The sequence below is a fragment of the Melospiza georgiana genome, chromosome 5 (assembly GCF_028018845.1).
Source record: "Melospiza georgiana isolate bMelGeo1 chromosome 5, bMelGeo1.pri, whole genome shotgun sequence".
Lineage (NCBI taxonomy): Eukaryota > Metazoa > Chordata > Aves > Passeriformes > Passerellidae > Melospiza > Melospiza georgiana.
Window position 1 is genome coordinate 67861112 of NC_080434.1, and position 23582 is coordinate 67884693.

Genomic DNA, 23582 nt, shown 5'->3' on the forward strand with positions numbered 1-23582 from the left:
ACAGGCATTTTCTCATGAGGATTTGAAGTTCATGCTTTGAGGAAGATCTTAAATTTCCCAACTCCGTGTGTGCTCCTAAATAGATGCTGAACAGCTGTGAGGCCCTTGATCCAAAATAGAAACTCGTTTTCCTCGCAGTCCTTCCAGGGTTTCTTTTCCAGGATTTCTCCAAATGTAATCAGGAACATGAGGTGACCCCATCCTTGGAGGGCAGGACATCGTGGTTGGGTTCCTCAGCCCAGGGACATCTCTGACCCTGAACCACCCAGAGGAGTTTCACCTCTTGAAAAGGTGCTCAAGCACCATTTCTCGGTTCCAAACATTTTTAGTTTCTCAGGTATTGTGCTTTCCCAAAGTGTTTTAGGATTGATGTGGCTTTCGGGATAATTGTTCCAGATGGGACAGTGGGGTGTAGAGGGAATGTGTAAAGATGATTTATCCCTTGCAGATCAGAGTCAGAGGGTTTGGTTGATCCTCCCTCCCTGCTGGCTCAGGCAGGCTGCAGTCAAATTTTACAGCAAACTACATTAAAATGCCTTTGCAGTTAGGATTAATTAAAACAGTTTTTGAGGGACACATGTGAAGTCACTTTGGGCTCTTTGCACCAGGAGTATAGTGGGATTGGTCAGTGGAATTGGCTGGAGCTGAGTAGCTCTGATCTCAGGGAATCATGGAATGGTTTGGGATGGAGGGACCTTCAAGATCATCCAATCCCATGTTCTGCCATGGGCAGGGACACCTTCCACTGTCCCAGGGTGCGCCAAGTCCCCAAGTCCAACCTAGCCTGGACTCTTCCAGGGATCCAGGGGCAGCCACAGCTGCTCTGGGCACCCTGTGCCAGGGCCTCACACCTTCCCTGGGAAAGAGAAGAACTTCATGTTCATCCCACTCCCATCCTGGGCAAAACTCCAAAGGCACAACCATGGATTGTTCCCGCTGACTTTGGTTTGTGCCTTTTCTATCCAAAATCCAAACATGAACAGTCAAGTCCATAATTTCTGTTTTTATTTGTTTATCACTCCCTTTGAGTCATAACTTCAGACAAAAGCAATGATTTCCCAGCCGTGTTCGCTCCTGTCCTGCAGCGGTTGTCACTTGAGTGATCACTGCAAAGATGAGCGATGGTTTCAATCTCAAAGCTCTTCTGGCATCTGAGACTATTAAAAAGCAGAATCTGAGAAGTGTCCCCTGTGCCCCTGGAGGTGCCTGTGTCTGGCTTGAAGGATGTTCTCCATCCCAAGGTTTTAATGGAAGGTGGAGCAAGGGAGCTGATTAATAACCCTGCTTTGCTTCCCGAAATGAGGCGGTTGAGGGACAGGACTGAGTCCTGGTGTTTCACTCATTAATCTCTTCTTGTTAGAGCCAAGGGGCTGCTCCGTGATTGGGCTGCTCTAGGAAAGCTTTGGAAATGGGAGCGTGATGATTTATGTTCCTGATTTTGTGGCCCTGGCTTGGAAATGGGAAAACTTTTGGGAGGACAAGTGTTCAAGGCAAAGACCACCTGACATGAAATCACTTTGTCCATTGGTGCCTCTGGTTGGTCATGGAGACAAAAGGCAAAATCCTCCTTCCATATTGCCTAGCCATCTCTAATCCTCATCTCTGTGGAGCTGTTGGAGGGACCCTGCAGGGTGAAAACTGGGATAGATGGGCGATAACGGACCATGCAACTGAAAAATCTGTATTTGGTGAATATTTTCCCTAATTTCTCCCTTTTTGCCATCACACCTGGCTTCATCCCAAGAAAACATTTCATTCTTCCAGCACCTCCAGTGCCTGCAGGAGCCACACAACTCAACCCCAGGCAGACGCTGCCCCTCGAGCCTTTGAGTTGTGGCCTCACAACCCAGGTCTGCTCAGCGCTGAGAGGTTGTGAGGAGGGAGGAGATGAAGCTGTAACTGCAGAGGGTGAAAATGAAGTGAAGTTGGGCAGAACCAACCTCAAAAGACACCCTGGGATGCGTGCAGGCGTCGGCTTCACGAGCATTCCCAAGGAAAAGCTGCTAAATGCCACAGAAGAGCCAAGGTCCTCTAAGATGGATCAATTCAAGCCCCTTCAGCGGTTTTAGGTTTGGCTTAAAGAATGGATTAGGAGAAAAATTAACAACCAAAGTATGAAATTTTGGCCAGATTAGGCTGGAAGGAGATAAATGTGGCCTTGGAAATATTCTCTTTGCTTTAGAAGCCAACGTTATTCAGTTGTCAGATGTCTTCATCCACCAGAAATAAAAATGCCACCCAACGGCCGCGAGTCTCCGCGTTTGGGCTGACCAAGAGGCGCCATCACCAGATCATGCAAATAATCTGCTGCCTGATAATTAATGACGCGGCCGGGCATATTTTTTTGATGAATGCTCATGGAGCCTGGTGACAGGCGTGAAATTAGAAAATTCCTTCAGCGCCCTAAAATATAAATAGCTTTCGGAACTGAAAAGAGTTTCACAGCTGAAGATTTTATTGTGTTGAGAGGAAAAACTTTTCCACCCCCATCCCCCCCTTTCTTCTGGGCGAGTTGTTTGTCCGTTCACAAAACAAATACTCTGAAGCCTAGTGCGGCTCATGGGAATAAATTTCAGGTCGAATTAGTACAGTTTCCTTGCTGTCAGGACGGTGGAATTAATGGTGTTTTGATGACACAAATTTTGAAGGGCGAACAAAGACGCTGAAGGGAGGGAGACATGACTCCTTAGAAGCGCGGTCCTCCTCTCCCCCAGCCTCTCTTGTCTTCCCTGTCATCCGTCTGCCAATCTCCCTGTCCATGGTTAGTTAAAGGCGCTTTTTATCCTCTTTTCTTTCCCACAGAGTTTGCCAGATCCGGCCCAGTGCCTGGGTTCCAAGGGGACACGCTGCAGTTGGCCTTCATCGACTTGAGACAAGTAAGTCTTTGTGTTTTTGTTTTTTGTTTTGCTTTTAAGATGTGTGACTGAAGACCATCAGGTCTTAAGGGAAGGGAGAGGAGGGGAAACGGCGTCAGTGATTTACGCCAGAGACCTATATTTCCCCCCTCCTCCTCCTCCTCTCGAAGCCACCTCCTCGCTGAGCGCTCCTGGAGATGGTGGAGGTGAAAAGGGCTGGTGGAAGGGGGCGAGGAAGAAAGCCAGGCCTGACCCTGGCCAACGGGACCATTGTGCTGCCCTTGGCTCCTTGGCGGAGGGACCGTGGCCGGTGCCGAGCAGGTGCTGGGAACAGAGAGAGCAGTGATGCAGAGCCCGCCCGCCTCAGGGACCTTTGTTCCCAGAGAATGCCCACGGAGGCGTTTGCGAGGGAGGAGGAATTTGCATTCCCCTGTGTCCGTGCCCGTCCGTGTCCCCTCTCTGTGTCCCGCTCTGTGTCCCACTCTGTGTCCCTTGGCCACCCCCCCGTCCGGCCAGCAATGACAAAAGTGGCTCTTGGGGAAGATGGTTGGGGAAGGCTCCACCCATCGGTGGCCACCTCTGGAGGGGGCCCTGTTGGAGCCAAGTTGACCATAGCAGGTACTGAGGCCTTTGTGAGGCTTGGCAGCCAATTTTGGGAAAAGGGCCATTCTGGGGAGTCATTTGTTTGGGGAGAAATGGGCATTATTGATACACTAGGCTGGGGGAAAAAGTGAGGTGGTCCTGTCATCTCTTGGCACTGAAGATGGATGGGTTGGAGGGAAAGTCTGAATGAAGTAAGACTCAATGACTGATGCTTCTCTCCTATTAAAACAATCTTTTTTTGTCTGTTAAACCCCCCTGGCTTTGTTCCTGCTGCCATCATGATGCAGTGCCTCTTGTTCGCGGGGTTGACGTAGTTTGCATTCTGAAAACTTTCGGGTGCCGAGGGTATTTCTTAAATCTGCATAATCCCTTGTATCGATGATCTTGCCCCTGCCTCTGATTTGTGCTGGAGCTGCTTTCAACCCGCCAGGGTTTGAGAACTCCTCAGAATCCAATTGATGTGCGGGGAGCCATCTGTCATCCCACGACACTTGTGTTAACTTTAATAACATCAAGACGCCACTTTCTGGGCCCCGGCCCACCAGGAACTGCCAAATTTGTTTGCAAGAATGGTCCCAGCAGCTCCATGGGAGAGGTGTGCGTTATCACCAGGCTGTGTTGACACTTTTATCTTCATTAGCTCCTTGGCGCTTTATTGACTGCGGTGCTCGGCGCGGCCGCGGCCTCCTGGGTGTGAGGGAATGTGGAGGCCCTGGGCCCTTTCCAAGCTCCAGGCTTGGAAATGAATGTGGGGATTTTGGAGAGGGAACCTGAAGCTCTTGGAAGAGTGAAAAGCCTGGAAATGTCTCAGTGAGGTCAAGCCAGTGAAATGTTCATGTGGTTCATAAGTACAAAATGCAGCCAAAGGGACCCAGCTCGGGTGCGGAGGAGGACGAGAAGGAGCAGGAGCCTCCTCGGTCCTTCCTCCTCTGTCCAATGTGTGTCCTTGGACACGGAGGTTTTGTCATTGTTCCAGGAGTTTTGTTCTTGCATTTAAGAACATTGTTCTTGCTCCCAAGTTTTGTTCTTGCATTTAAAAGCAGCAGCACCTCCGAATCTCAAGGCCAGGTTGGACAAGGAGCAGATTGAAGGATCCTGGGACAATGGGACTGTGGCACATGGAAGGGATGGCACTGGGTGGGCTTTGAGGTCCCTTCCCACCCAAACTGTTCCAGGATTCTGTGATTATACAAGGAGAAACGGGAGATACAGGATGGGAAGTCCTGGATCTCCTGGGTAATGGATGATGATTGATGAGGGGAAAATCAAGTTGTTCTCCAGATAATGGAGAAGAGCTGACCCATCCCTGACTTATCCAGTGGCATGGGAAGATGAGGCAGTTCCCCCTCCCTGCTCCTGTCCATGACCTGACCTGGTGACACGTTGGAATGTGTCACCAGACCCCATCCAAACAAGGCTCTCTGTGGCCACCAGACCTCCTTTGAATGCTCCCAGCACTTCTTGTTGGACTGCAGCTCCAGCTGGGAACAGAGAAAGGTGGGAAGGTCATGGATGAAGGTCTTTCATTGTTCTTTGACTTGTCTTGACATTTCTCTTGTTGGACTTGGCATTCTTTCTCTTTTAAACCATTAAATTAAACTGAAGCAGGATGGATTAAATGGGATATTGGGAAGGAATTGCTCTCTGTGAGGGTAGGGAGGGACTGGGATGGAGCCCATGGCCTCCCAGAGCAGCTGTGGCTGTCCCTGATCCCTGGAAGTGTCCAAAGCCAGGTTGGACATTGAGGCTGGGATAGTGGAAGGTGTCCCTGTCCATGGCAGGGGAGGGAGTGGGATGAGATTTAAGGTCCTTTCCAACTCAAACCATTCCATGATTCTGTGAAATGTCACATCAATGTTGGTTTAAATGGAATGACCCAGCTGGGGGAAGGAGGGAGGAGAAATGACTGGGCAAAAATTCACCAAAGTAGGGAAATTAAAGAGATTTCCCTTCCCAACATGTTTCAGTAGGAGCTGTTGCAGAACATTTGTAAATCCGAGAAAATTTTCGCTGTAATGGGAGATGATTATGGGAGTGACCAAAATTAATAAAAATATGAAGTGATAGGAAAATGTGGTGACTTGGTTTGTGCCTTGGTGCAGATCCTTGTAGTGGGAAATAAACCCTAAAAAGATGTAGCTGTTTAAAGGTATCAGAGTTTGTCCTTGTTAAGAGAGCAGACTCAAGTTTTTACATCAAAATCCTGGTTTTCCCCTCGTGCCCAATGAAATCAGGAATAATTCCATCCTTGTCTGGAAAAGAGGAAGAGTTGAGCCCAGAAAATCAAAATCACTATTTTGAGCAGGCAGAAATGTAAAATGGGGCTTGTTGTCCTATTCTGGGACAATTCTAAATCCATAAATACCCTTAATGAAGTCATAAAGGAAACCCACCCCCATCTCAAGTCCTCCTGCAGGAGTGAGACTCAAATATTTCAGGTTTTACAAGGAGGGAATATTTGTTTTTCCCACTTCCAGTTTAAGCATTGCTCTTTGCACACTCAGTGCTGTATTTTAGAAATCTAAAATAAATTTAGTCCCTTGCTGAAATTTGAAATAATGAACTCCTCTGGATCTTCACCAAACACCCCTGAATGTCCAAACACCACTGGAGATCTCCAGGTGCTCTCAGGTCATTCCCAGTCCCGCACGTGGAACATTCCCTGTTTTCCCCACAGCTGGAAGTGTTTCAATTTTTGGTTTCCATGGGTTTGTTGTGAGGACGTTGGTGCAAGAGGAGGGTTTTGTGCTGGTCCCTGAGGTGCCTGCAGTCCCTGGCCACGCTGATCTCTCCTAGAAGCCAGATCAGCGCTCGTGGCCGCCTTCCAAGGAAAATCTGCATCCAGCACTTGAGGAATTTCACTCTGGGCTCCAGGGAGGGAACGTGCTCAGTGATGAGAGCTCCCTCCTCCCAGCCTCTCCTTCTGTCCAGTGAGTTACAAATCCTGATCCTCTGCAAGTGCCAGCCTGAGCTCTGAGGGATGTTTGGACCGAGGCAGGTGGGAGCCCACCTGGGCTGAGGCACCTGGTTGTCCAAGGGATGGGGACAGGGGGGTTCCACTCCTCTCCCCCCAAAATTTTCTGCTTTGCTTTATGCAGACTTGGTGGGTTTGAACTTCAGCATCAGCTCCTCAAACCCCATCAGTGGGGTTAAGACAGGCAAGGTCAGGCTTAGGTGGGATCTTGGGAAGGAATTGCTGTCTGGGAGGGTGGGCAGGGGCTGGGCTGGAATTGCCAGATTTGCTGTGGCTGCCCCTGGATCCCTGGCAGTGCCCAAGGCCAGATTGGATCCATCTGGGACAGTGGGAGGTGTCCCTGCTCATGGATGGGGTGGAATGGGATGGGCTTTAAGATCCAACCCAAACCATTCCATGGTTCAGCTGGGAGTGGGAGCCTCCCAAGGAATGGGATGAATTTAAGGTCGCATCCAACACAACGTATTCCATGACTCTGCTACTGCTTGTCCCATGGGAAGTGCTTTGTTTGTGTGTTTTCCCTGTGTTGGGATCCAGCTGTGGTTATTGTGGGATCCTGCTGGACCCCAGCCAGCTGGGAATGGGAAGTCTCCCTCCAGTGAGTTCATTTTTCTCTCATTACCCTTGGTCGAGACACTTAATAAAGGAATGATCCCCTCAGGAACACAATTCCCTTCCATCCCTGCTCCGTGATGGAATCATGGAATGGTTTGGGTGGGAAGAGACCTTAAATCCCATCCCATTCCACCCTGCCATGGGCAGGGACACCTCCCACTGTCCCAGGGTGCTCCAAGCCCCAGTGTCCAACCTGGCCTGGGACACTTCCAGGGATCCAGGAGCACCCCTGACCTCTCCCAGGTTTCTTCTCTCTCCTGCCCTGTGTGCAGTCCCCAGACGTTCCCGTTTTCTCCAGCCCTGCACCTTTTTATCTAAAAATGAGAACGAAACAGAGGAGCAAAGCTGCAGCGTGAGCTCATCCCTTAGCCTGACATTCCAGCAGCCTGGATTCCTGGGCTCCGTGCCTGGATTTGAGGAACCACCTGCTCTCTTGGAGGGAGCAGCCAGTGTGAGGTCACTCTGGGAGCTCCAGTGGTGCTGGAACGGTGGGCATCCAGCCTGGCTTCTTATCAAATACCAGCTGATAAATCAGGTGGTGGGAATCCTCTGGCTGGGTGTCTGGCTGCTCTAGGGGCACTGGGAGGCCTGGAATTGTGTCCTTGTGTCAGGCACTGGAACAGCTCCCCAGGGAATGGGCACATTCCTGAGGCTGATGGAGCAACGCTCCCAGGGGTGCCCAGGGTGGGATTTTGGGGTGTCCCAGGAAAGGGAAGGAGTTGGACTCAATTTTGCGGGATCTCTTTCCACTCAGCACCTCCCATGAGATGTATCCCTGTCTCCTACTGCTTCCATCCCCAGGTGGTGGCTGAGGGAAAGCTCTTGGGATTTGGGCTGAAGATCCCCTTGGTGTGACACTGGTGGCTCTGGCCACCTCTCAGCTCTGTCATTTTCATGGTGGGAAGGTGGAGCCAGTCCCTCCAATCCCTCCATGGCAGCATCCAGGATTCCCTGAAGGTTCATTCCCACCAGGCAGGGAGCTCAGGGTTGGTTTTTTTAACTTGTTTTTGCATTTTACAGCTAAATGTGTCTCCCCAGCCCTGCAAAGTCAGGAGATGTTTGGGGAGCAGAGTGAAAACAAGCCTTTGGGTGAGCCCAGAGCCATCCTGCTCAGCAAACTGGTTTGGCCGATCCTTGCCAGCTGGTTTTGCTGGGAGATGGAGCAGGAGCTGAGCAGCACACGGAGGGGATGATCAATTATCCCAGCTCTCCCGCCGAGGTGTCTCCTCCCGCATGTCCCTGCTTGTGTCTCCAGGCTTTCTGCTGGGAGAGCAGCTCCCACGGCTTTGTTGCCATGTTAGTCACTGGATGCAGGAGGGCAGGGATGGAAGGGTGACTCACGAGGGGTTTTCAGCTCATTTCAGTCGCTGCTTTTCATCTCCAGATTGTTCCCTTGGCTCCAGCCCTGCTCCCCCACTGCCTTGCCCAGCCTCAGAGCTTGAGTTTTGAGTGAACTCTGAATTCCAGGTCTCGGAATTCTCTCCCTCTGCTCTGGCCAAGGAGGGATCTGAGTGCTGGGTTTTGTCCAGGGAAGCTGTGGCTGCCCCTGGATCCCTGGAATTGTCCCAGGCCAGGCTGGACACTGGGGCTTGGATCCCTCTGGGACAATGGGAGGTGTCCCTGTCCATCCCAGAGGGTTGGGACTGGATGATCTCCATGATCCCCAATCCAGCCCATTCCATGATTTTGAGAAGCCAGGCTGTACTTTTGGGGTTCTGTTCACCTTCACTGTTTAGGGCCCTTTGCCCTAAATTCTGGGGCATTTTTGCCACAGAAAGACAACATTGGAATTTTGCTTCTTTTTAAATTTATTATCAGCACAGAATCACTCAGGTTGCGAAACACCTCCCAGATCATCAACCAACCACCAACCTCTGCCATTCTCCCTGTTTTCCTGCATCCTTCACTCCTGTGGATCCTGTCCTGGCTTAACCCTTTCACCACTCTTTCTGTGGCCTCTGCCACTCTGTCCTGTCCAGCCCAGTGATCCAAACCCCTTTTCCAGCTCTGGATCCCTGCCTGCAGCTCCCAAACGTGCCAAGGGAAATGCTGAATTCCAGAATTCCGCGAATCTTTCCTGGCAAACACCTGGAGCACTCAGGAAACAGAGGTGTGAAGACACAGGTTCCAGTGTCAGCCCTAATTCCTCATTTCCCAGTGAGGAGAGAGAGGTCGGAGCCAATTGGATCATTACCCTTAAATCCAGGATTTTTCTGTTCAGATCCTATCTCCAGGCTCTTAATTACTCCAGTGGCTCCTCTCCAAGCTCCTTATACCGGCTGATATCTCCTGGATCATTTATCCAGCGTTATTAATCACCTTCATTAAGGTGGTGCCCACAGGCCATCGAGAAGCGCCCGTTTTGCTGCTTCTTGTGCAAACACGAAGCCCTGAAGAGTCTGAGGACATAATGGAGAGCAGCAAGGGCAGGTGCCTGACTTCCAGCTGAACTAATTACTGCTAATTAAAGGATATTTTGTTTCCTAACACCCCTGAGTGTAATGGAGGCTTTTCTAGGCGTCCATAACCACATCAGCTTCCCAGAAGTTGTTATTATTGTTATTAATATTAATATTATCCCCTTCATCCTCTGTCCCACCTTTCTACTTCCAGAAACCCAAATTATACTGGCTTTCCTGAATGTCAGGTTGCCTGGGGGAGCCAAGGCTGCAGTTAGTTCCTGGTGGACCTCAGACGTGGCTGAGTGTCCTCTCCAAGGTCAGGGAGAAGTAAATAATTTCATTAAGACAAAGAAACCACCTGAACGTTGGATTTCTCTCTCCAGAAATGCCTGGATTTGTGTTCTCAATCCATAATTGGAATTAATTTACCTTTGGAAATCTATGAAGTTACAGATTGATTGAGTTAAAGGGCTGGACAGTCCTTTCCAGGAAGGAATCTTCCCCAATACCCAACCTGAACCTCCCATGGCACAACTTGAGGCTGTTTCCTCTTTTCTGTTGCTTTTCCACTTGGGAGAAGAGACCATTCCCCATTAAAGTATTGTCTCCATCTGTGATGGCATTCACAGAGGTTTTTGGATTGAGCGACGAGACGAGGATCTGACTTCATGTTTCAGAAGGCTTGATTTATTATTTCATGATATATATTAGATTAAAACTATATTAAAAGGTTAGAAGAAAGGATTTCATCAGAAGGCCAGCTAAGAATAGATTAGGAAAGAATGATAACAAAGGTTTGTGGCTCGGGCTCTGTGTCTGAGCCAGCTGGGCTGTGATTGGCCATTAATCAGAAACAAGCACATGAGACCAATCTCAGATGCACCTGTTGCATTCCACAGCAGCACAGATAACCATTGTTTACATTCTGTTCCTGAGGCCTCTCAGGTTCTCAGGAGGAAAAATCCTAAGGAAATGAGTTTCCATAAAAGATATCTGTGACATCCATCCATCCATCCATCCATCCATCCATCCATCCATCCATCCATCCATCCATCCATCCATCCATCCATCCCTCTCCCACCCCATGGCTCCCTAAAACACTTGGGAGAGGTGAAGAAACAGAAAGAAGATGGAGAAAAACCAAATTATCAAACCCAAACCCGCAGATGTTCAGTGAGGGACCCTTTTTGGATTTATTTCCTGCTCCCAAATTCACCTGATCCTCTTGCCTTGGTGTTCACGTGTGACCAACAGGTAGTGACACCAAAATGAGGGGTTTTCCCTGGAAAACCAACTGGATCCAGGTCAAAACATGTCCCAGGGCAGCTGGGAGACATCTAAGAAGTAGCAAGAGATGGTTGGGGACTCTTTTGGGGCCTCCTGAAGTTCAGGCTGAGCCCCAGCCCATGGCCCTGCTCTTCCAGTGGCCCCACACCTCTGGCACCGCTCGCCCTTCCCGGAATTCCCATCGGGAATGCTGCTCCACTTTGGAGACCCATCAGAGATGATCTGTACATCCATTTTTCCTGCCCCCAGCATGGATCCACGTGCCCAGCCATGGGTTGTTGGGCAGGCAGGGATGCCTCGGGCTGCGGCCAGCCCGGCGCTCCAGGAAGAACATTCCAGAATCTTGGCCAAACCACTCTGTTTCTTCCTTGTCAGGCTCTGGGCACTATTTTTTCTTTTTTTTTTTTTTTTTTCCTCAGTGCCCAAATCCCAACAGTGTTGGAGAAGGGCACATGGAGTGGTTTATTTGTTTTTAAATCAGTGTTAACTGCCTGACTCACAAAGGGAAGGATCCTCCAAAGTTTGGGCTGGAAATCCAAGCTGCCTCTCGCTGTGCTCTGCGGAAAAGGGATGGGAAGAGGGCAGGAAACACAAAAGCAGGAGCTCAGAGCAGATTTAGAGCCTTAACTCTGATTTTTCCTGCCTTGGTGGGTTTAAACTGGTCTTGGTGTTGCTTTAAACCCATCCTTTTGTGGTTCAATCCCATTAAAATCACACAGATCCCTCTCCCCTTCGGCTGCTCAGGCTCCAGAGCCATCACTCTCCATCCAGGAGGGATGCAGTGGCCTGGGGAGGACTTAAAAGTGCCTGGATGTTCCCCAAACAAAAAATCCCAGGGTGCAAACATGTCCTGTTAGCACTTCTGGGCGGCGGGGAGCGCTGCCGGGGTTTCTGGGCGCTGGGAATTGTGGAGCCTGTCGACACTTGGCCCTCTGGAACAATAAAAGCAAACAAACAATCAAACCCTCTGTCACTGGGAGCCTTTCAGACAAAGGGAATAAAGGGAGGAAACGAGGAGCTGGGGAGTGAGGAGAGGGGTTGGCACCTGGTGGTTGGGTGTTGAATTGCTCGGGACGCCGTGTGGGCAGGGCATGGGGCGGGGGTGGGTGTTGGGGCAGGAGGTGCTGAGGTGGCAGAGACCCTTCCCACAATAATCACGGAATCAGGGAATGGTTTGGGTTGGAAGGGACCCCAAAGATTCTCTCATTCCAACCCCCAGCCATGGGCAGGGACTCCTTCCACCATCCCAGGGTGTGCCAACCTGGCCTTGGACATTTCCAGGGATGGGAAGTGACTCCAGCCTGGTCTGGCGGAATTTTATGGCAGAACAAGGAGCCACTCCCAGGACTCCATGGAGAACTTCATCCCAAGGGACCTTGCACTCGGCCAGGAACGTGTTTCCATTGGGTTTTACTCCTCCAAGACTCAGCTGGAGCCTTTGGCTCCTCCTGAGCACCCTCTGGCTGCCCCCAGCCCACCCTCCCTGGAGCTGGGCTGTGCTGTGGGAACCAGGATCTCCTTCCTGAGATTCCTTCCCTGTAACTGCAGCCTCACATCCAGCCAGGAAAACAGACACCAAAGGGAGTTACAGAGGGCCCACATTCCCTTTATCCCACAGGTTGGGGTGGGACTGGTAGGAACAGAGGGGACCAGAGGTGGGTGCCCTTCACCTCCACACCCCCGGCTGGGAAACCGAACCTGCTCCGGCAGTCTGGGAGCTGCCGCTCCTGGGGGATGAGGAGGAGCTGTCCATAAAGGAGCTTTTATGGGGCTGCCTTTCACTGATCCAACCCTCACCTGGTGCCTCAGGAGGGGAACAGGAGCTCCTGTTGCTGCCGTGATGGAGCAGCGTTCCCGGGTTTCCTTGGAATGGGATCCCCCAGCTGAATCGCGGTGGGTGGCCGGGGAAGTTGTGCGGAGCTCTCGTGCCTTTGAAGCCGTGGGGAAACTTAATCCCAGTGCATCCCTGTCATTCTTCTCCTGGTGACCTCTCGAGGGCAGCTGGATCATTTCAGAGCAGGGAAACTTTAGCTCCTGGAAAACCTTGGGGTGTTCTGCCAGCCAAGGAGTCGACTTGCTGGGATAACACCGTGGGATGAGGGACAGGACCGCTGAGGCTCTTCCCATCAAGGTGACTTTGGTTGCGAGTTCTGGGCCCCCATGTCCCTCCGGAATGAGGGATTAATTCCCTCCCAGACACTCAATCCCAGAGCAATCTGTTCTCGGAGTCTCCCATTGATTTTTTTCCCGTTGGATTCGAGGAGTGCAAATATTGAGCGGCGTTTACGGAGCGCTGGACACGTGGATTAGCAGGGAAATCGATGAGATAAGGTCAGTGAGAAAGGGCAGGGCACTGATGGGGACGAGGCAGAGGAGAGGGAGATCCACCTCTTCGTGCCTCCAGGGGTGGAGAGAAATTGTGGGGATGATGATGTGGAGCTGTGGGAGAATCCATCAGAGAGCAGATCACTTGGAATAGGTTAAGGATTGGGATTAAGGTGATTTTAATGTCGTATTCCAGCCCAGAATTCCCGGGTCACTCGAGGTAAAGGTGCTGCACATCCCATCCTTCCCAGATGTCATTTCAGTGATGGGTTGACAGCAAGGTGGCACTGTATAGCCAGGAACATCATGCTGGGATCCATTCCAACCTTCCCATTGGATTCACGGAATCACAGGATGGTTTTTCAATTAATTAGCTGCCCTCCATCCTGGGATAAAAATGGCCATTTCCATTCCTGGAGGTTCTGCCGACTCCAGGGCGCGTGGGCTTGGATTAGCTGCCGTTAAATCCATAAATGGGTTATTTTTAGGCTGGGTCTGCTAGGAGAGTTTTGAGGTTGGTCTGGTGAGAGTGGGAAGTTCTGTCCTCTGGCTCCAAATCCATTCCAGTGTTTAAGTGCAGATTTCCTGTAAAATTCCTATAGGAAAAAGGGTTGTCAAGCATTGGAACAAAACTCCCAAGGGCGGTGGGTGGAGTCCCCATCCCAGGGGGGATTTCAAAGCCCTGCAGATGTGGCACCTGGGGACATAGCCAGTGGTGGCCTTGGCAGTGCTGGGGAGGAGTTGGACTCGATCTTGGAGGGCTTTTCCAGCCCAGGGAAGGAGTTGGACTCGATCTTGGAGGGTTTTTCCAGCCCAGGTGATCCCGTGATTGCCCAGGTGTGTCAGTGCTGCTGTCGGAGACGCCTGGAGCTGTCCCAGCTGTCCACGAAGGATGAGTAGATGGGACACAGGGTTTCCAGGGATTTGTGTCCCACTGGAGCAGCAGCTGGCAGATGCTTTTTGGTGCCTGGAACGGCGCCAGCCCCGTTGGCTGGAGGAGCAGAGCTGCTGGCTGTGAGTGACGGGTGGGTAATCGGATGTGTGTCCACATCTGTCTGTCCTGACGGCAGAGCGGAGCTGTGAGGTCACAGCGCTGCTCCCAGGGGAGGGATGGCAGCTGAGGAGGGGATTGTGCTCCAGCTGTGCTGAGCCAGCTTCACTCCCCAGCTTTTAATGCGTTTCTTCCATTTCAGGGAGTTGGGATTTGGGAATTTGGTCTCCAAAAGGCTGTTCCTGTGGGGCAGAAAGGACATAGGCAGGTGGGAGTCAGGATCTGCTCCCTGTGGGACAGGACAAGAGGAAATGGCCTCAGGGTGTGCCAGGGACATGAATGTCCCATTCCAGTTGGATTTTAGGGAGAATTTTTTAAGGGAAAGGGATTTCCAGCCCTGGCACAGGAGTGGAGTCCCCATTCCTGGAGGGATTACGAAGCTCTGTGGATGTAGCACTCAGGGACATGGGGCAGTGGTGGCCTTGGCAGAACTGAGTGCCAATGATCTGAGAGGACTTTTCTAGCCTCAGGAATTCCATGATTCTGTGGTTCTTCACACCCGAAATGAACCAACCAGGAATGTCCTGATCTGAGCTTCTGTCCTTCAGGTTGACTTTGCATCCTGCCCTTTGATAAACCCAACACTTCATCCTGGAAATGGAACAAATTCTCCAAAGCATCACAGATTTAACAAGATCAGAAAGATTATTTTTTTAACAAGATTGGAAATCCTGAGTGCAATTTGCACTAAATATTGGCACGAGCACTTCCATTATTCCCTGCTTTTCTACATATCCTGAACAGCTCCATGGTGGGACCAGACGAGTGCCAAGAGGGCTCCACGTGCTGGGTGCACAAGGAGCAGGAGAGCAATTAGCCTAATGGGCTTTAATTGCAGAATCATGGAATCGTTTAGGTAGGAAAAGACCTCTGGGATCATTGGGCCCAGCCTCTAATTGATGAAGATAGAGGTGGTCTGACCACCAGGGAAGGGAGGGGGCCTTGGCTGCTCTGGGGGATTGGGGTGAAGCTGTGAGACTGACCAGAGGGAGGACACATTCCTTGGGACCAGGAGAATGTCCTGAGCTCCAGGGCTGTCCAGGCAATGTGGAGGGAGAGAGGAGCAGGAAAGGGCTGCAGCCCCAGGAGCAGCTGAGGAATGGATAGGATTTTGGGAAGAAATTCCTGGCTGGGCTGGAATTTCCAGATTTGCCGTGGCTGCCCCTGGATCCCTGTGAGTGTCCAAGATTGGGGCTCAGAGCCACCTGGGACCATGGAGGTGTCCCTGCCCATGGAATGGGGTGGGAATGAGGTGATTTCAAGTTCTCCTCCAGCCCAAACCACTCCATGATTTCATAATTCAACCATTCCCTCATTAATCCCATCCCAGGAAGAAGAAACTCCCAGCCTTTCCCTTCTCCAGAGTAGTTGTGACTCCGACTCTTTGCAGAGCACTGCAATGAACTTTTCACTGCTTTGAGAATTTTCTTGCTCTGAAGCCAAACAAGTCCCAAAAATGCTGCAGTTTGGGGTTCCTGGGAAAAGCAGCACATGCCATGGATTTGGTGCAGGAATGATAGGGAGATCCTGATGTTTATTCCCCGATTCCCATCCCTGTCCGAGGGAGAAAGGTTTAGAGGAGACATTGGAGCTGTTTTGGCTGAGGTTTGAAAATGCTGCTGTGAGAATTCCGTCCCAGCGCTGAGAGCCGTGCACCGGCTCTGACTTACAAAAAACAAATAAATACTGGAATAGTTGGTGTTAACTGGCCCATAAAAAAATAAATAAATACTGGAATAGTTGGTGTTAAATGGCCCAACTTCCTTGACCCAGCTCGTGTTTTCTGGATAATCCGCGGGGATGGCAGCGGTTGGCTCCTGTGAGTCACCCCGAGCCTTCCTCTTGCTTGAGCAAACCCTGACTTCCCTAAATAGGATAATTCAGCTCCCTGGCTCCCTTCGTGTCTTTTCTGATTAATTGGTCAAAATTTGGGCTTGGTTTGGCCAGACAGAGCTTTTGTTTGTGGTGCTTAATCGGGGTTTGTGTGTTTTGGGATGAGCAGCGCTTTAATTCCCGTGATTTTTGTTTGGGGTTTTTATTTGGGATCTTCCCACGAATCCAGGCCAGGTTGGATGAACTTGGAGCAGCCTGGTTGAGTGGAAGGGTCCCTGCCCGTGGTCTTTTCCAGCTCAAACCCTTCTGTGATCCCATAGAGTGCTGCGTGCTGGGCTGGGGTGGGGCTGGGAGTTCCTGGCGTTGGAAATTCTGGTTGCCGCAGATACGTGAATTTTATTTAAAGCCCTTGTGTGTGTTTTCAGCACGGGCTGGAGCCTGATGTGCTGAACACCGTGAAACAAAGTCTGGCTTTTGTCTCGCGTGGTGTCAGACAGACAGACAGACAGGGCAGGAGCTGTAGGTGTGACCGAGGCTGTTGGCATCTCCCCATCCTCCTGTTCGCAGCCTCGGTGGAAGAGCAAACACTCCCCCGATCTAATCTCGTTAAATGTTCCCGGCTGTAATCCCTTAATTTGGCTGCTGACATGAGGGCTGCCGATGGGGAAACGAGGCGGGGATGGGCACTGACAGCCACGGGAGATTGGGATCTTTTGTTGCACGGATCAAGAGAACCTGAGAGCTCCGAGCCCCGCCGGGTTGTGCCCGTGACCAGAAATAGTCCCCGCAAATGAGTCACGGCTCCAAACCTCGCAGGGAACAGAAACCTTGCTGCAAATGCCTCGGTTTGTTCCCATCCTGAGCTGTTATCAGCCTCTGGGGGAGCCACGGCCTCTCCCTGCAGCCCTTCAGTGCCCAGAGGGGATTGAAGGGAAAGAGGGAGAGGCTTCCCACACGGGCAGGACATGAGGGAAGTGTCCTAAAGGAAAAGAGGAGAGGTTTAGGTGGGATCTGGGCAAGGAATTCCTGGCGGGGAGGGTGGGGAGAGGCTGAGATGGAATTCCCAGAGCAGCTGTGGCTGCCCCTGGATCCCTGGCAGTGCCCACGAGGTTGAACACTGGGGCTTGGATCCACCTGGGACAGTGGGAGGCGTCCCTGCCATGGCAGGGGTGGCACTGGATCATCTTCAAAGTCCCTTCCAACCCAAACCATTCCATGATCTTGAATATCTTTCCCAACCTAAATGATTCTGCGATCCTCGGTGCTGTAAAGAAACCAAAAAATGTCTTTTCTCCCTTTAATTTGCAGCGCCTTGGAAGCCAAGTGGACAAAGTCTGTTCTTGCTCTGCTCCTCTTAATGCTTAAAACCTGGAGGGGGGAGGGAATCCTGCCTGGAATGCAGCCCCTGTGCGGGATTGCTTTTCCAAAGTGTTTGAAAACAATCACTTCTGCAGGAGCGGGGGCTTGCTTGAACAGCCAGTTCTGTCCTGGAGACGAACATTCCGGGATGCCAGAGGAAAAACAGCAGGGCTGGAATTCGCCTCGTGTTTGAGGTTTGAGGAGTTTGCAGCCGGGGTGGTTTTATATAGCAGCCCTCGGTGGAAACAGTTTGTCTGTCATATTTTTAGGTTCAGGGATTTCTTGGAGGTCACCCCGAGTTCAGGCTCCTTTCCCTCCTGCCCTGGTGGAGGTGGGAATTGGTGTTTGGAGTGACCAAAGCTGCTGTCACACCTCGTCCCTCTGGGCTGGCTGCGGCAGCAGGTTCATGGCATGAGTGTGCATGGCTCCTGCCCCAGTTTGGGGGAAATTCTGCTTCTGCTTGATCCCTGGGGAGCTCAGAATCCCAAATTGGTTTGGGATGGAAAGAACCCTGAATTCCTTCCCACCCCCTGCCAAGGGCAGGGACACCTCCTGCTATCCCAGGTTTCTCCAAGCCCCATCCAGCCTGGCCTCGGACACTTCCAGGGGTGAGGAGTTCACAACCTCTCTGCCAGCACCTCAGCACCCTCACAGGGAGGAATTCCTTCCCAAAATCCCATCTAACCCTGCCCTCTGTCTGTTTAAAGCCATAATTTAGGCCACTTAATTATCCCTCTGCCTTTCAGCCACTCGAAACTCCTTCCAAAGGGCCCTTAATAGAAAGCAGAGGAGCCTCCAGCACAAATTTCTCTCCAGTAGCACATTTTTCCTATAGATTATCCTTTAATTTTCATGGAGGGGAATGTTCTGCTGCTGTAAGGAGAGAGCAGAGCCCGTGTGGGGCTGCGTGCATAAAAACGTATGGAGTTACCGACTTTCCAAGAGGAAAAGGTGATGTCATGGGCTGTGGAAAGAATATTTTTTTAATATTTTTTTATATTCCTTGCTCTCATCTGATCACGCTCAGTATATAAATAGTGGGGAGAGGCACAAGGCAGTGAAATGAAACCCACCCTGGGAAGGCTCCCTGGAGCTCCGTGCTGGGGTCGGGCAGGGCTGGATCCATCCAGGGGTGTTTTCCAGCACATTAACAGCAGCGTGTGGAGCCATCTGTCACAGCCTGGAGGTGGCCAAGCCAGTCAGCAGCTCGTTAGGCAGGGCCAGGAGGAAAAAATTGCCCAGAAAATCAGGATATAATGGGAGAAGGGGAGACTGGAGGAAGCGGAGTCCGTGCGGTGCTGTAATTTACTCCCTCATTTAATATTGCTCCCCATCAGCCCTTTCCACTGGGAGAGCTGGGAATGTTCCCCTGGAGAAGGGAAGGCTCCAGGCAGGGCCTGAAGGGACTCCAGGAGAGCTGGAGAGGGACTGGGGACAAGGCCTGCAGGGACAGGAGCCAGGGAATGGATCCCACTGGGAAAGGGGAGATTGGGCTGGGATCTTGGCAAGGAATTCCTGCCTGGGCTGGAATTGCCAGATTTGCTGTGGCTGCCCCTGGATCCCTGGCAGTGTCCAAGGCCAGGTTGGACATTGGGGCTTGGATCCACCTGGAACAGTGGGAGGTGTCCCTGTGTGTGGGATCAGGATGATCTTGAAGGTCCTTCCATCCCAAACCATTCCATGATTCCATGATTTATGGATTTTTTCTGGTTTGCTCAAGCACCAGCTCTGGATCTCCTGAGGCTGAATTGCCTCCTAGTCTGCAGAAGTAAATTGGGCAAGAACTGAGAGGAGAAAATGTGAACTGGGGATGGTTTGGTTGAATTCCCTCATTTCTCACATGGGATTTGCTGCATTCCAGCCCCCAGTACTTTGCTCCAAGGGAATCCTCACGTTCTACACTCGTTTGACTCCAGTTATTGATTGAGAAGAGTTGGATTTGCTTTGTTTTTCACTGGGCATCCCAGATCCCACCCAAGCTGGGCTTTGGGAACAGGACAGTTCAGTCAGGGAATCTTTCTGTGCATTCTGAAGCTGTGGAGCCAGTCCAGCCATTGCAGGATTTTGGGGAATAATGTCAATTATTGCTCACTCTGAAGTTGCAGATCTCATCCCCAAGTGAGACATGGACAAGAAAGGGAAGGAAATTCCCACATTGGTTTTGCTGCTTGACACTTCAGGTGGAGACCAAAGGGGTTTCTCCTGGAGTTTCTCCTTCCCCATGGAATTTGGGAGTTCCCTCCCACCCGGAGCTCAGGCTGATGGGATTCATGCTCTAGGTCTGACTGGAGCAGGGTGGGGAGTTTGGGCAGGAATTGAGTCTGGAATTGCAGCTTTGGGATTGCTGATCAGCCTGAAGGATGGGAGCCAAGTGTTGGTGCAGAATGTGCCATGAGGGGGAACCATGTGGATCCAGGGCTGGGAAGCTCCTTTGGATTCCCTGTGGGATCTGTTTGCTGGGTTTAAATCATTTGGGGTGGTTTTCCCTTAAACAAACCTCTTAATTCTCCTTTTATCAGACTGTGAGACCCCCTCCAGGCTGGGAAGGGGAAGGAGGGACCCCAGTAGGGCAGTTCCAGGCAGGAACGGGGTTCCCTTTGGGATGCTTTCTGTGGAACACCTGGAATGCAGGTTCCTTCAGGAATTCCCTCTGGAATATATCCAGGAAGGTTTTCCCAGCTCCACGTCATGGGGAAGGCTGGATGTTGTGGCAGTGAGCACCAGCAATTGTGCATTTTGATCTTGGCTTAAAGATGGAATGGAATGGAAAATCCAGCTGGGAATTTTCCAAATGGGGCCAGCGACAGGGTTTTTTTTCTTGAAGTTTTGGGCAGAATCTGGCCGTTGATATTCATTAAAATCTTGGTGGTTTATGTTTAGCTACATTTAACTTCTACTCTAGTTGGGAATTCCGGGATATTTTCCCAATCCCAGGCAGATTCCAATACATTTGAGCAAGCAGACTCATCTCTCTCTGTTCATTTTTGCCCTTGTTTTGTCTTTTTTATCACATTCTGTCCCCAAATCTCTCTTTTCCTTACTCATCCCTGCCTCATTCCATCCCATCTGCAATCCCTGGAGTTCCTTGAGAAGCAGGAAGGAAACAGATCCAAGATTCAGTGAGATTCTTAGAGTGGGATATCTGAAGTAACTCAGATTTTTCTGGGAAAAATAAGTATTCCAGAAGGTGCCCATGAAGAGTATTGGCCACAAAGAACCCTTGGACTCTCTCATGAGCAGGACTCAAGACCAAGACAGACCAGGTTCCTCAGGACCTTCTCCAGGCACTCCCCAACCTCTGGGACTCCTTTCCCACCTGTTTTTCCCCACTTGGAAATGGTGGTTTTTTCCCCTGTATTTTCCGTGATCACTTTGAGAAGGTTCTGGGCCTTTTCTTTGTTCTGGACTTGCCTTTAGGTTGGAAGGTCCCAAAAATCAACCTCAGAAACTTCAGCTTTCGGTTTGGGACCATTGTGGTCCTGAAAATGTAAGTTTTTAATTATTAGATTGTAAATTTTTTTTTTTTAATGAGAAGGTTCCACCTGCCCAGATTGTCACAGAACCATGGAATGGGTTGGGCTGGAAGAGATCCTCAAGGTTATCTCTTCCAAGCCTCTGCCATGGTGGGCAGGGTCACTTCCCACTATCCCAGGTTGCTCCAGGGATGGGATCCGTCTGCTCCTGAGGGTCATTTCAAAGATTTGTGTTGGCTTTGGGTTGAAAAACTTTGGGAAAGACCTGGCTGGTTGGCCAAGCTTTTCCACTATCCCAGGTTGCTCCAGGGATGGGATCCCTCTGCTCCTGAGGGTCATTTCGAAGATTTGTGTTTGCTTTGGGTTGAAAAGGTTTGGGAGAACGTTCCAACCCTGCTGGTTGGCCAAGCTTTTCCTTCTCATCCCAAGGAAGTGCCTCAGGATGAGCTTCCACAGGGAATCATGAAAAATCCACCACCAGTGCTCCTGATAATTAATTCTGGAAAGCAGAGGCTGCTCCTCTCCTGTTATCCCATTACTCCCATCCCTCAGACGTTCCCAAATCTCCGGCCCTGGCCCCGGCCGTGGCAGTTCTGCCAGGCTGGAATGTGACCTGTGGAGCAGGAAAGCCCCAGGAGTGTTCCAGTGCCCGGAGCAGAGCCCTGCCCCAGTTCTCTGCCAAAGCCACTAATGGGATCGGGATGGAGCTGGCGAGAATGATGCTCCACGCTTGGCCACCATCCCTGTGCCTCAGTTTCCTTCTCTCCTCCATGAAAGCTGGGGATATTTGTGGATGTTGAGAGGAAGCCAAGCAGTATTTGGGGGAAAAAAAAAAAAAAGGTGTTTTGTTCCTTTTAATGAGTGAAACTTCTCCTTGTGAACTCCTGTGGGACTGGAAACTCCTCTTGTAAAGCATCCTTGGAAATTTGGGATGGAAAAGGGTCATTTTGGCTGCTGATGGCCAGCAACCCCTGAAGTGTGGTGGGTGGTTTGCACGGAGCAGCAGAGCCGGGATTATTGCTCCTGTCAGCCTGGGATAAATGGAAAACACACGGATGGATGGAGGCTGGAGCTGGAGCTGACAACGAGCTGAGTGATCGGCCCCAAAACCGGCACAGAGCTCGTTAGGGCCGTCGCTTTTATTTGGGTTTTCATTCCCAGATTTTTCCACTGTCTTTTCGGGAAGCTGTTTGCGGCTGCCACGGCAGCTGAGGAGCCCTTCAGAAACGTGGCCAAGCACTCCAGTGAAACCAGCTCTGACTCCTCAGAATTCCTGGGAGCTCCGTGCCCGGATGTCACAGGCGGGAGCAGCTCTAATAACCTACAAATGAGATTTGGGTTTTTAAGTAGATTACGCCGAAGGGATTTTTTTACCCCCATCTTTTTTTTTTTTGGGTAAACGATAGGGTTGCAATCAGATCTCTTGATGAAATCAGATTTTGGGGGGTGGGGAAGGGTTGGATGGAGCAGCCTGGCTCCAGCACGGGAGCTTAAATCTGTCTTCCATCAAAAAGGCTGGAAATCGCTCTGTGTGTGATGGCATTTGGATTTCATGGACATGAGTCCATCCCATGGGAGTGCTGCTGCTTCTGGGCAGGCTCCTGTGGAACTCTGAGCCTCAAATGACCCTTGGGAAGGAATTCCTGGCTGGAAGGGTGGGCAGACCCTGGCACAGGGTGCCCAGAGAAGCTGTGGCTGCCCCTGGATCCCTGGAATTATCCCAGATTCCAGCGGTGCTGCAGGTGCAGCCCTGGCAAAGGGCAGGAACATGGTGCAAGAGCTTCCAGTCTGATATTCCAGGGTTCTGGAGCCCCTCTGCTCCGGAGCCAGGCTGGGAGAGCTGGGAATGTTCCCCTGGAGAAGGGAAAAATCCAGGGAATCCTCAGAGTCCCTGAAGGGGCTCCAGGAGAGCTGGAGAGGGACTGGGGACAAGGCCTGCAGGGACAGGAGCCAGGGAATGGCTCCCACTGGGAAAGGGGAGATTGGGCTGGGATCTTGGCAAGGAATTGCTGGCTGGGAGGGTGGGCAGGGGCTGGACTGGAATTCCCAGATTTGCTGTGGCTGTCCCTGGATCCCTGGCAGTGCCCAAGGCCAGGCTGGACATTGGGGCTTGGATCCACCTGGGACAGTGGGAGCTGTCCCTGCCCATGGACGAGGTGATGTAGAAGAAACTGAATAATTTTTAAGATGCCTTCCATCCCAAACCATTCTGTGATTCCCTGATTCTGTAAGCCCCGGGAGCTGAGCTTTGGAGCAGGGCTGGGCAGCTGGAAATGGGAAAAACCGGATCTGGGAGGTGGCTGAGGCTTCCAGAGCCCTCCCAGCACTACCCCGCGCTCACTTCACCCAAGATGAAGATGTCACCCTCTTGGCTTGGGAAGAATCCCAGCCATCCCAGGAGCGGTGTGTTTTTCCAAGGAAAGGGCAGCACCACCGGGCTGCCTTCCAGAGAAACCAACACCCTTGGGAATGCCGCGCTGAAAACACGGGAGAAACGCCGGAAGGGTTGGAGGGTTTGTTTTGGAGATAACATCTCCCACCCTCCATCCTCCATCTTTCCTCACCCGTAGCTGGGGCACTGAGGAGCTCTCCTGTGCTTCCCAAATTGCCCTGTGATGCCACATCCATCCTGCCTGGGCTGGAGCCTCTGTCAACATGTTTGGGTCACTTTGGCCGTTTTTATAGTGACATCACCAAGTTTGTCAATATTAAACCATGTTTTCCTGTCGCCTTTCAAGGTGTGGACAGCATCTTGAGAGGGACAACCTTAGGAGCAGTTTACTCCTGCCAAAATTGGTCCTGAAA

At 51.2% G+C, this 23582-nt stretch overlaps 1 protein-coding gene across 4 annotated transcripts in view; it reads left to right on the plus strand.

Moving 5' to 3' along the window:
* EXOC6B (exocyst complex component 6B) overlaps positions 1-23582 on the plus strand; it is a 296115-nt gene that overhangs the window by 226303 nt on the left and 46230 nt on the right. For all 4 annotated transcript variants that reach the window (XM_058024491.1, XM_058024492.1, XM_058024489.1 and 1 more), the window contains one exon: positions 2803-2876. In XM_058024491.1, coding sequence (XP_057880474.1) covers positions 2803-2876 — 74 coding nt within the window. The remainder of the gene's footprint in view (positions 1-2802; positions 2877-23582) is intronic.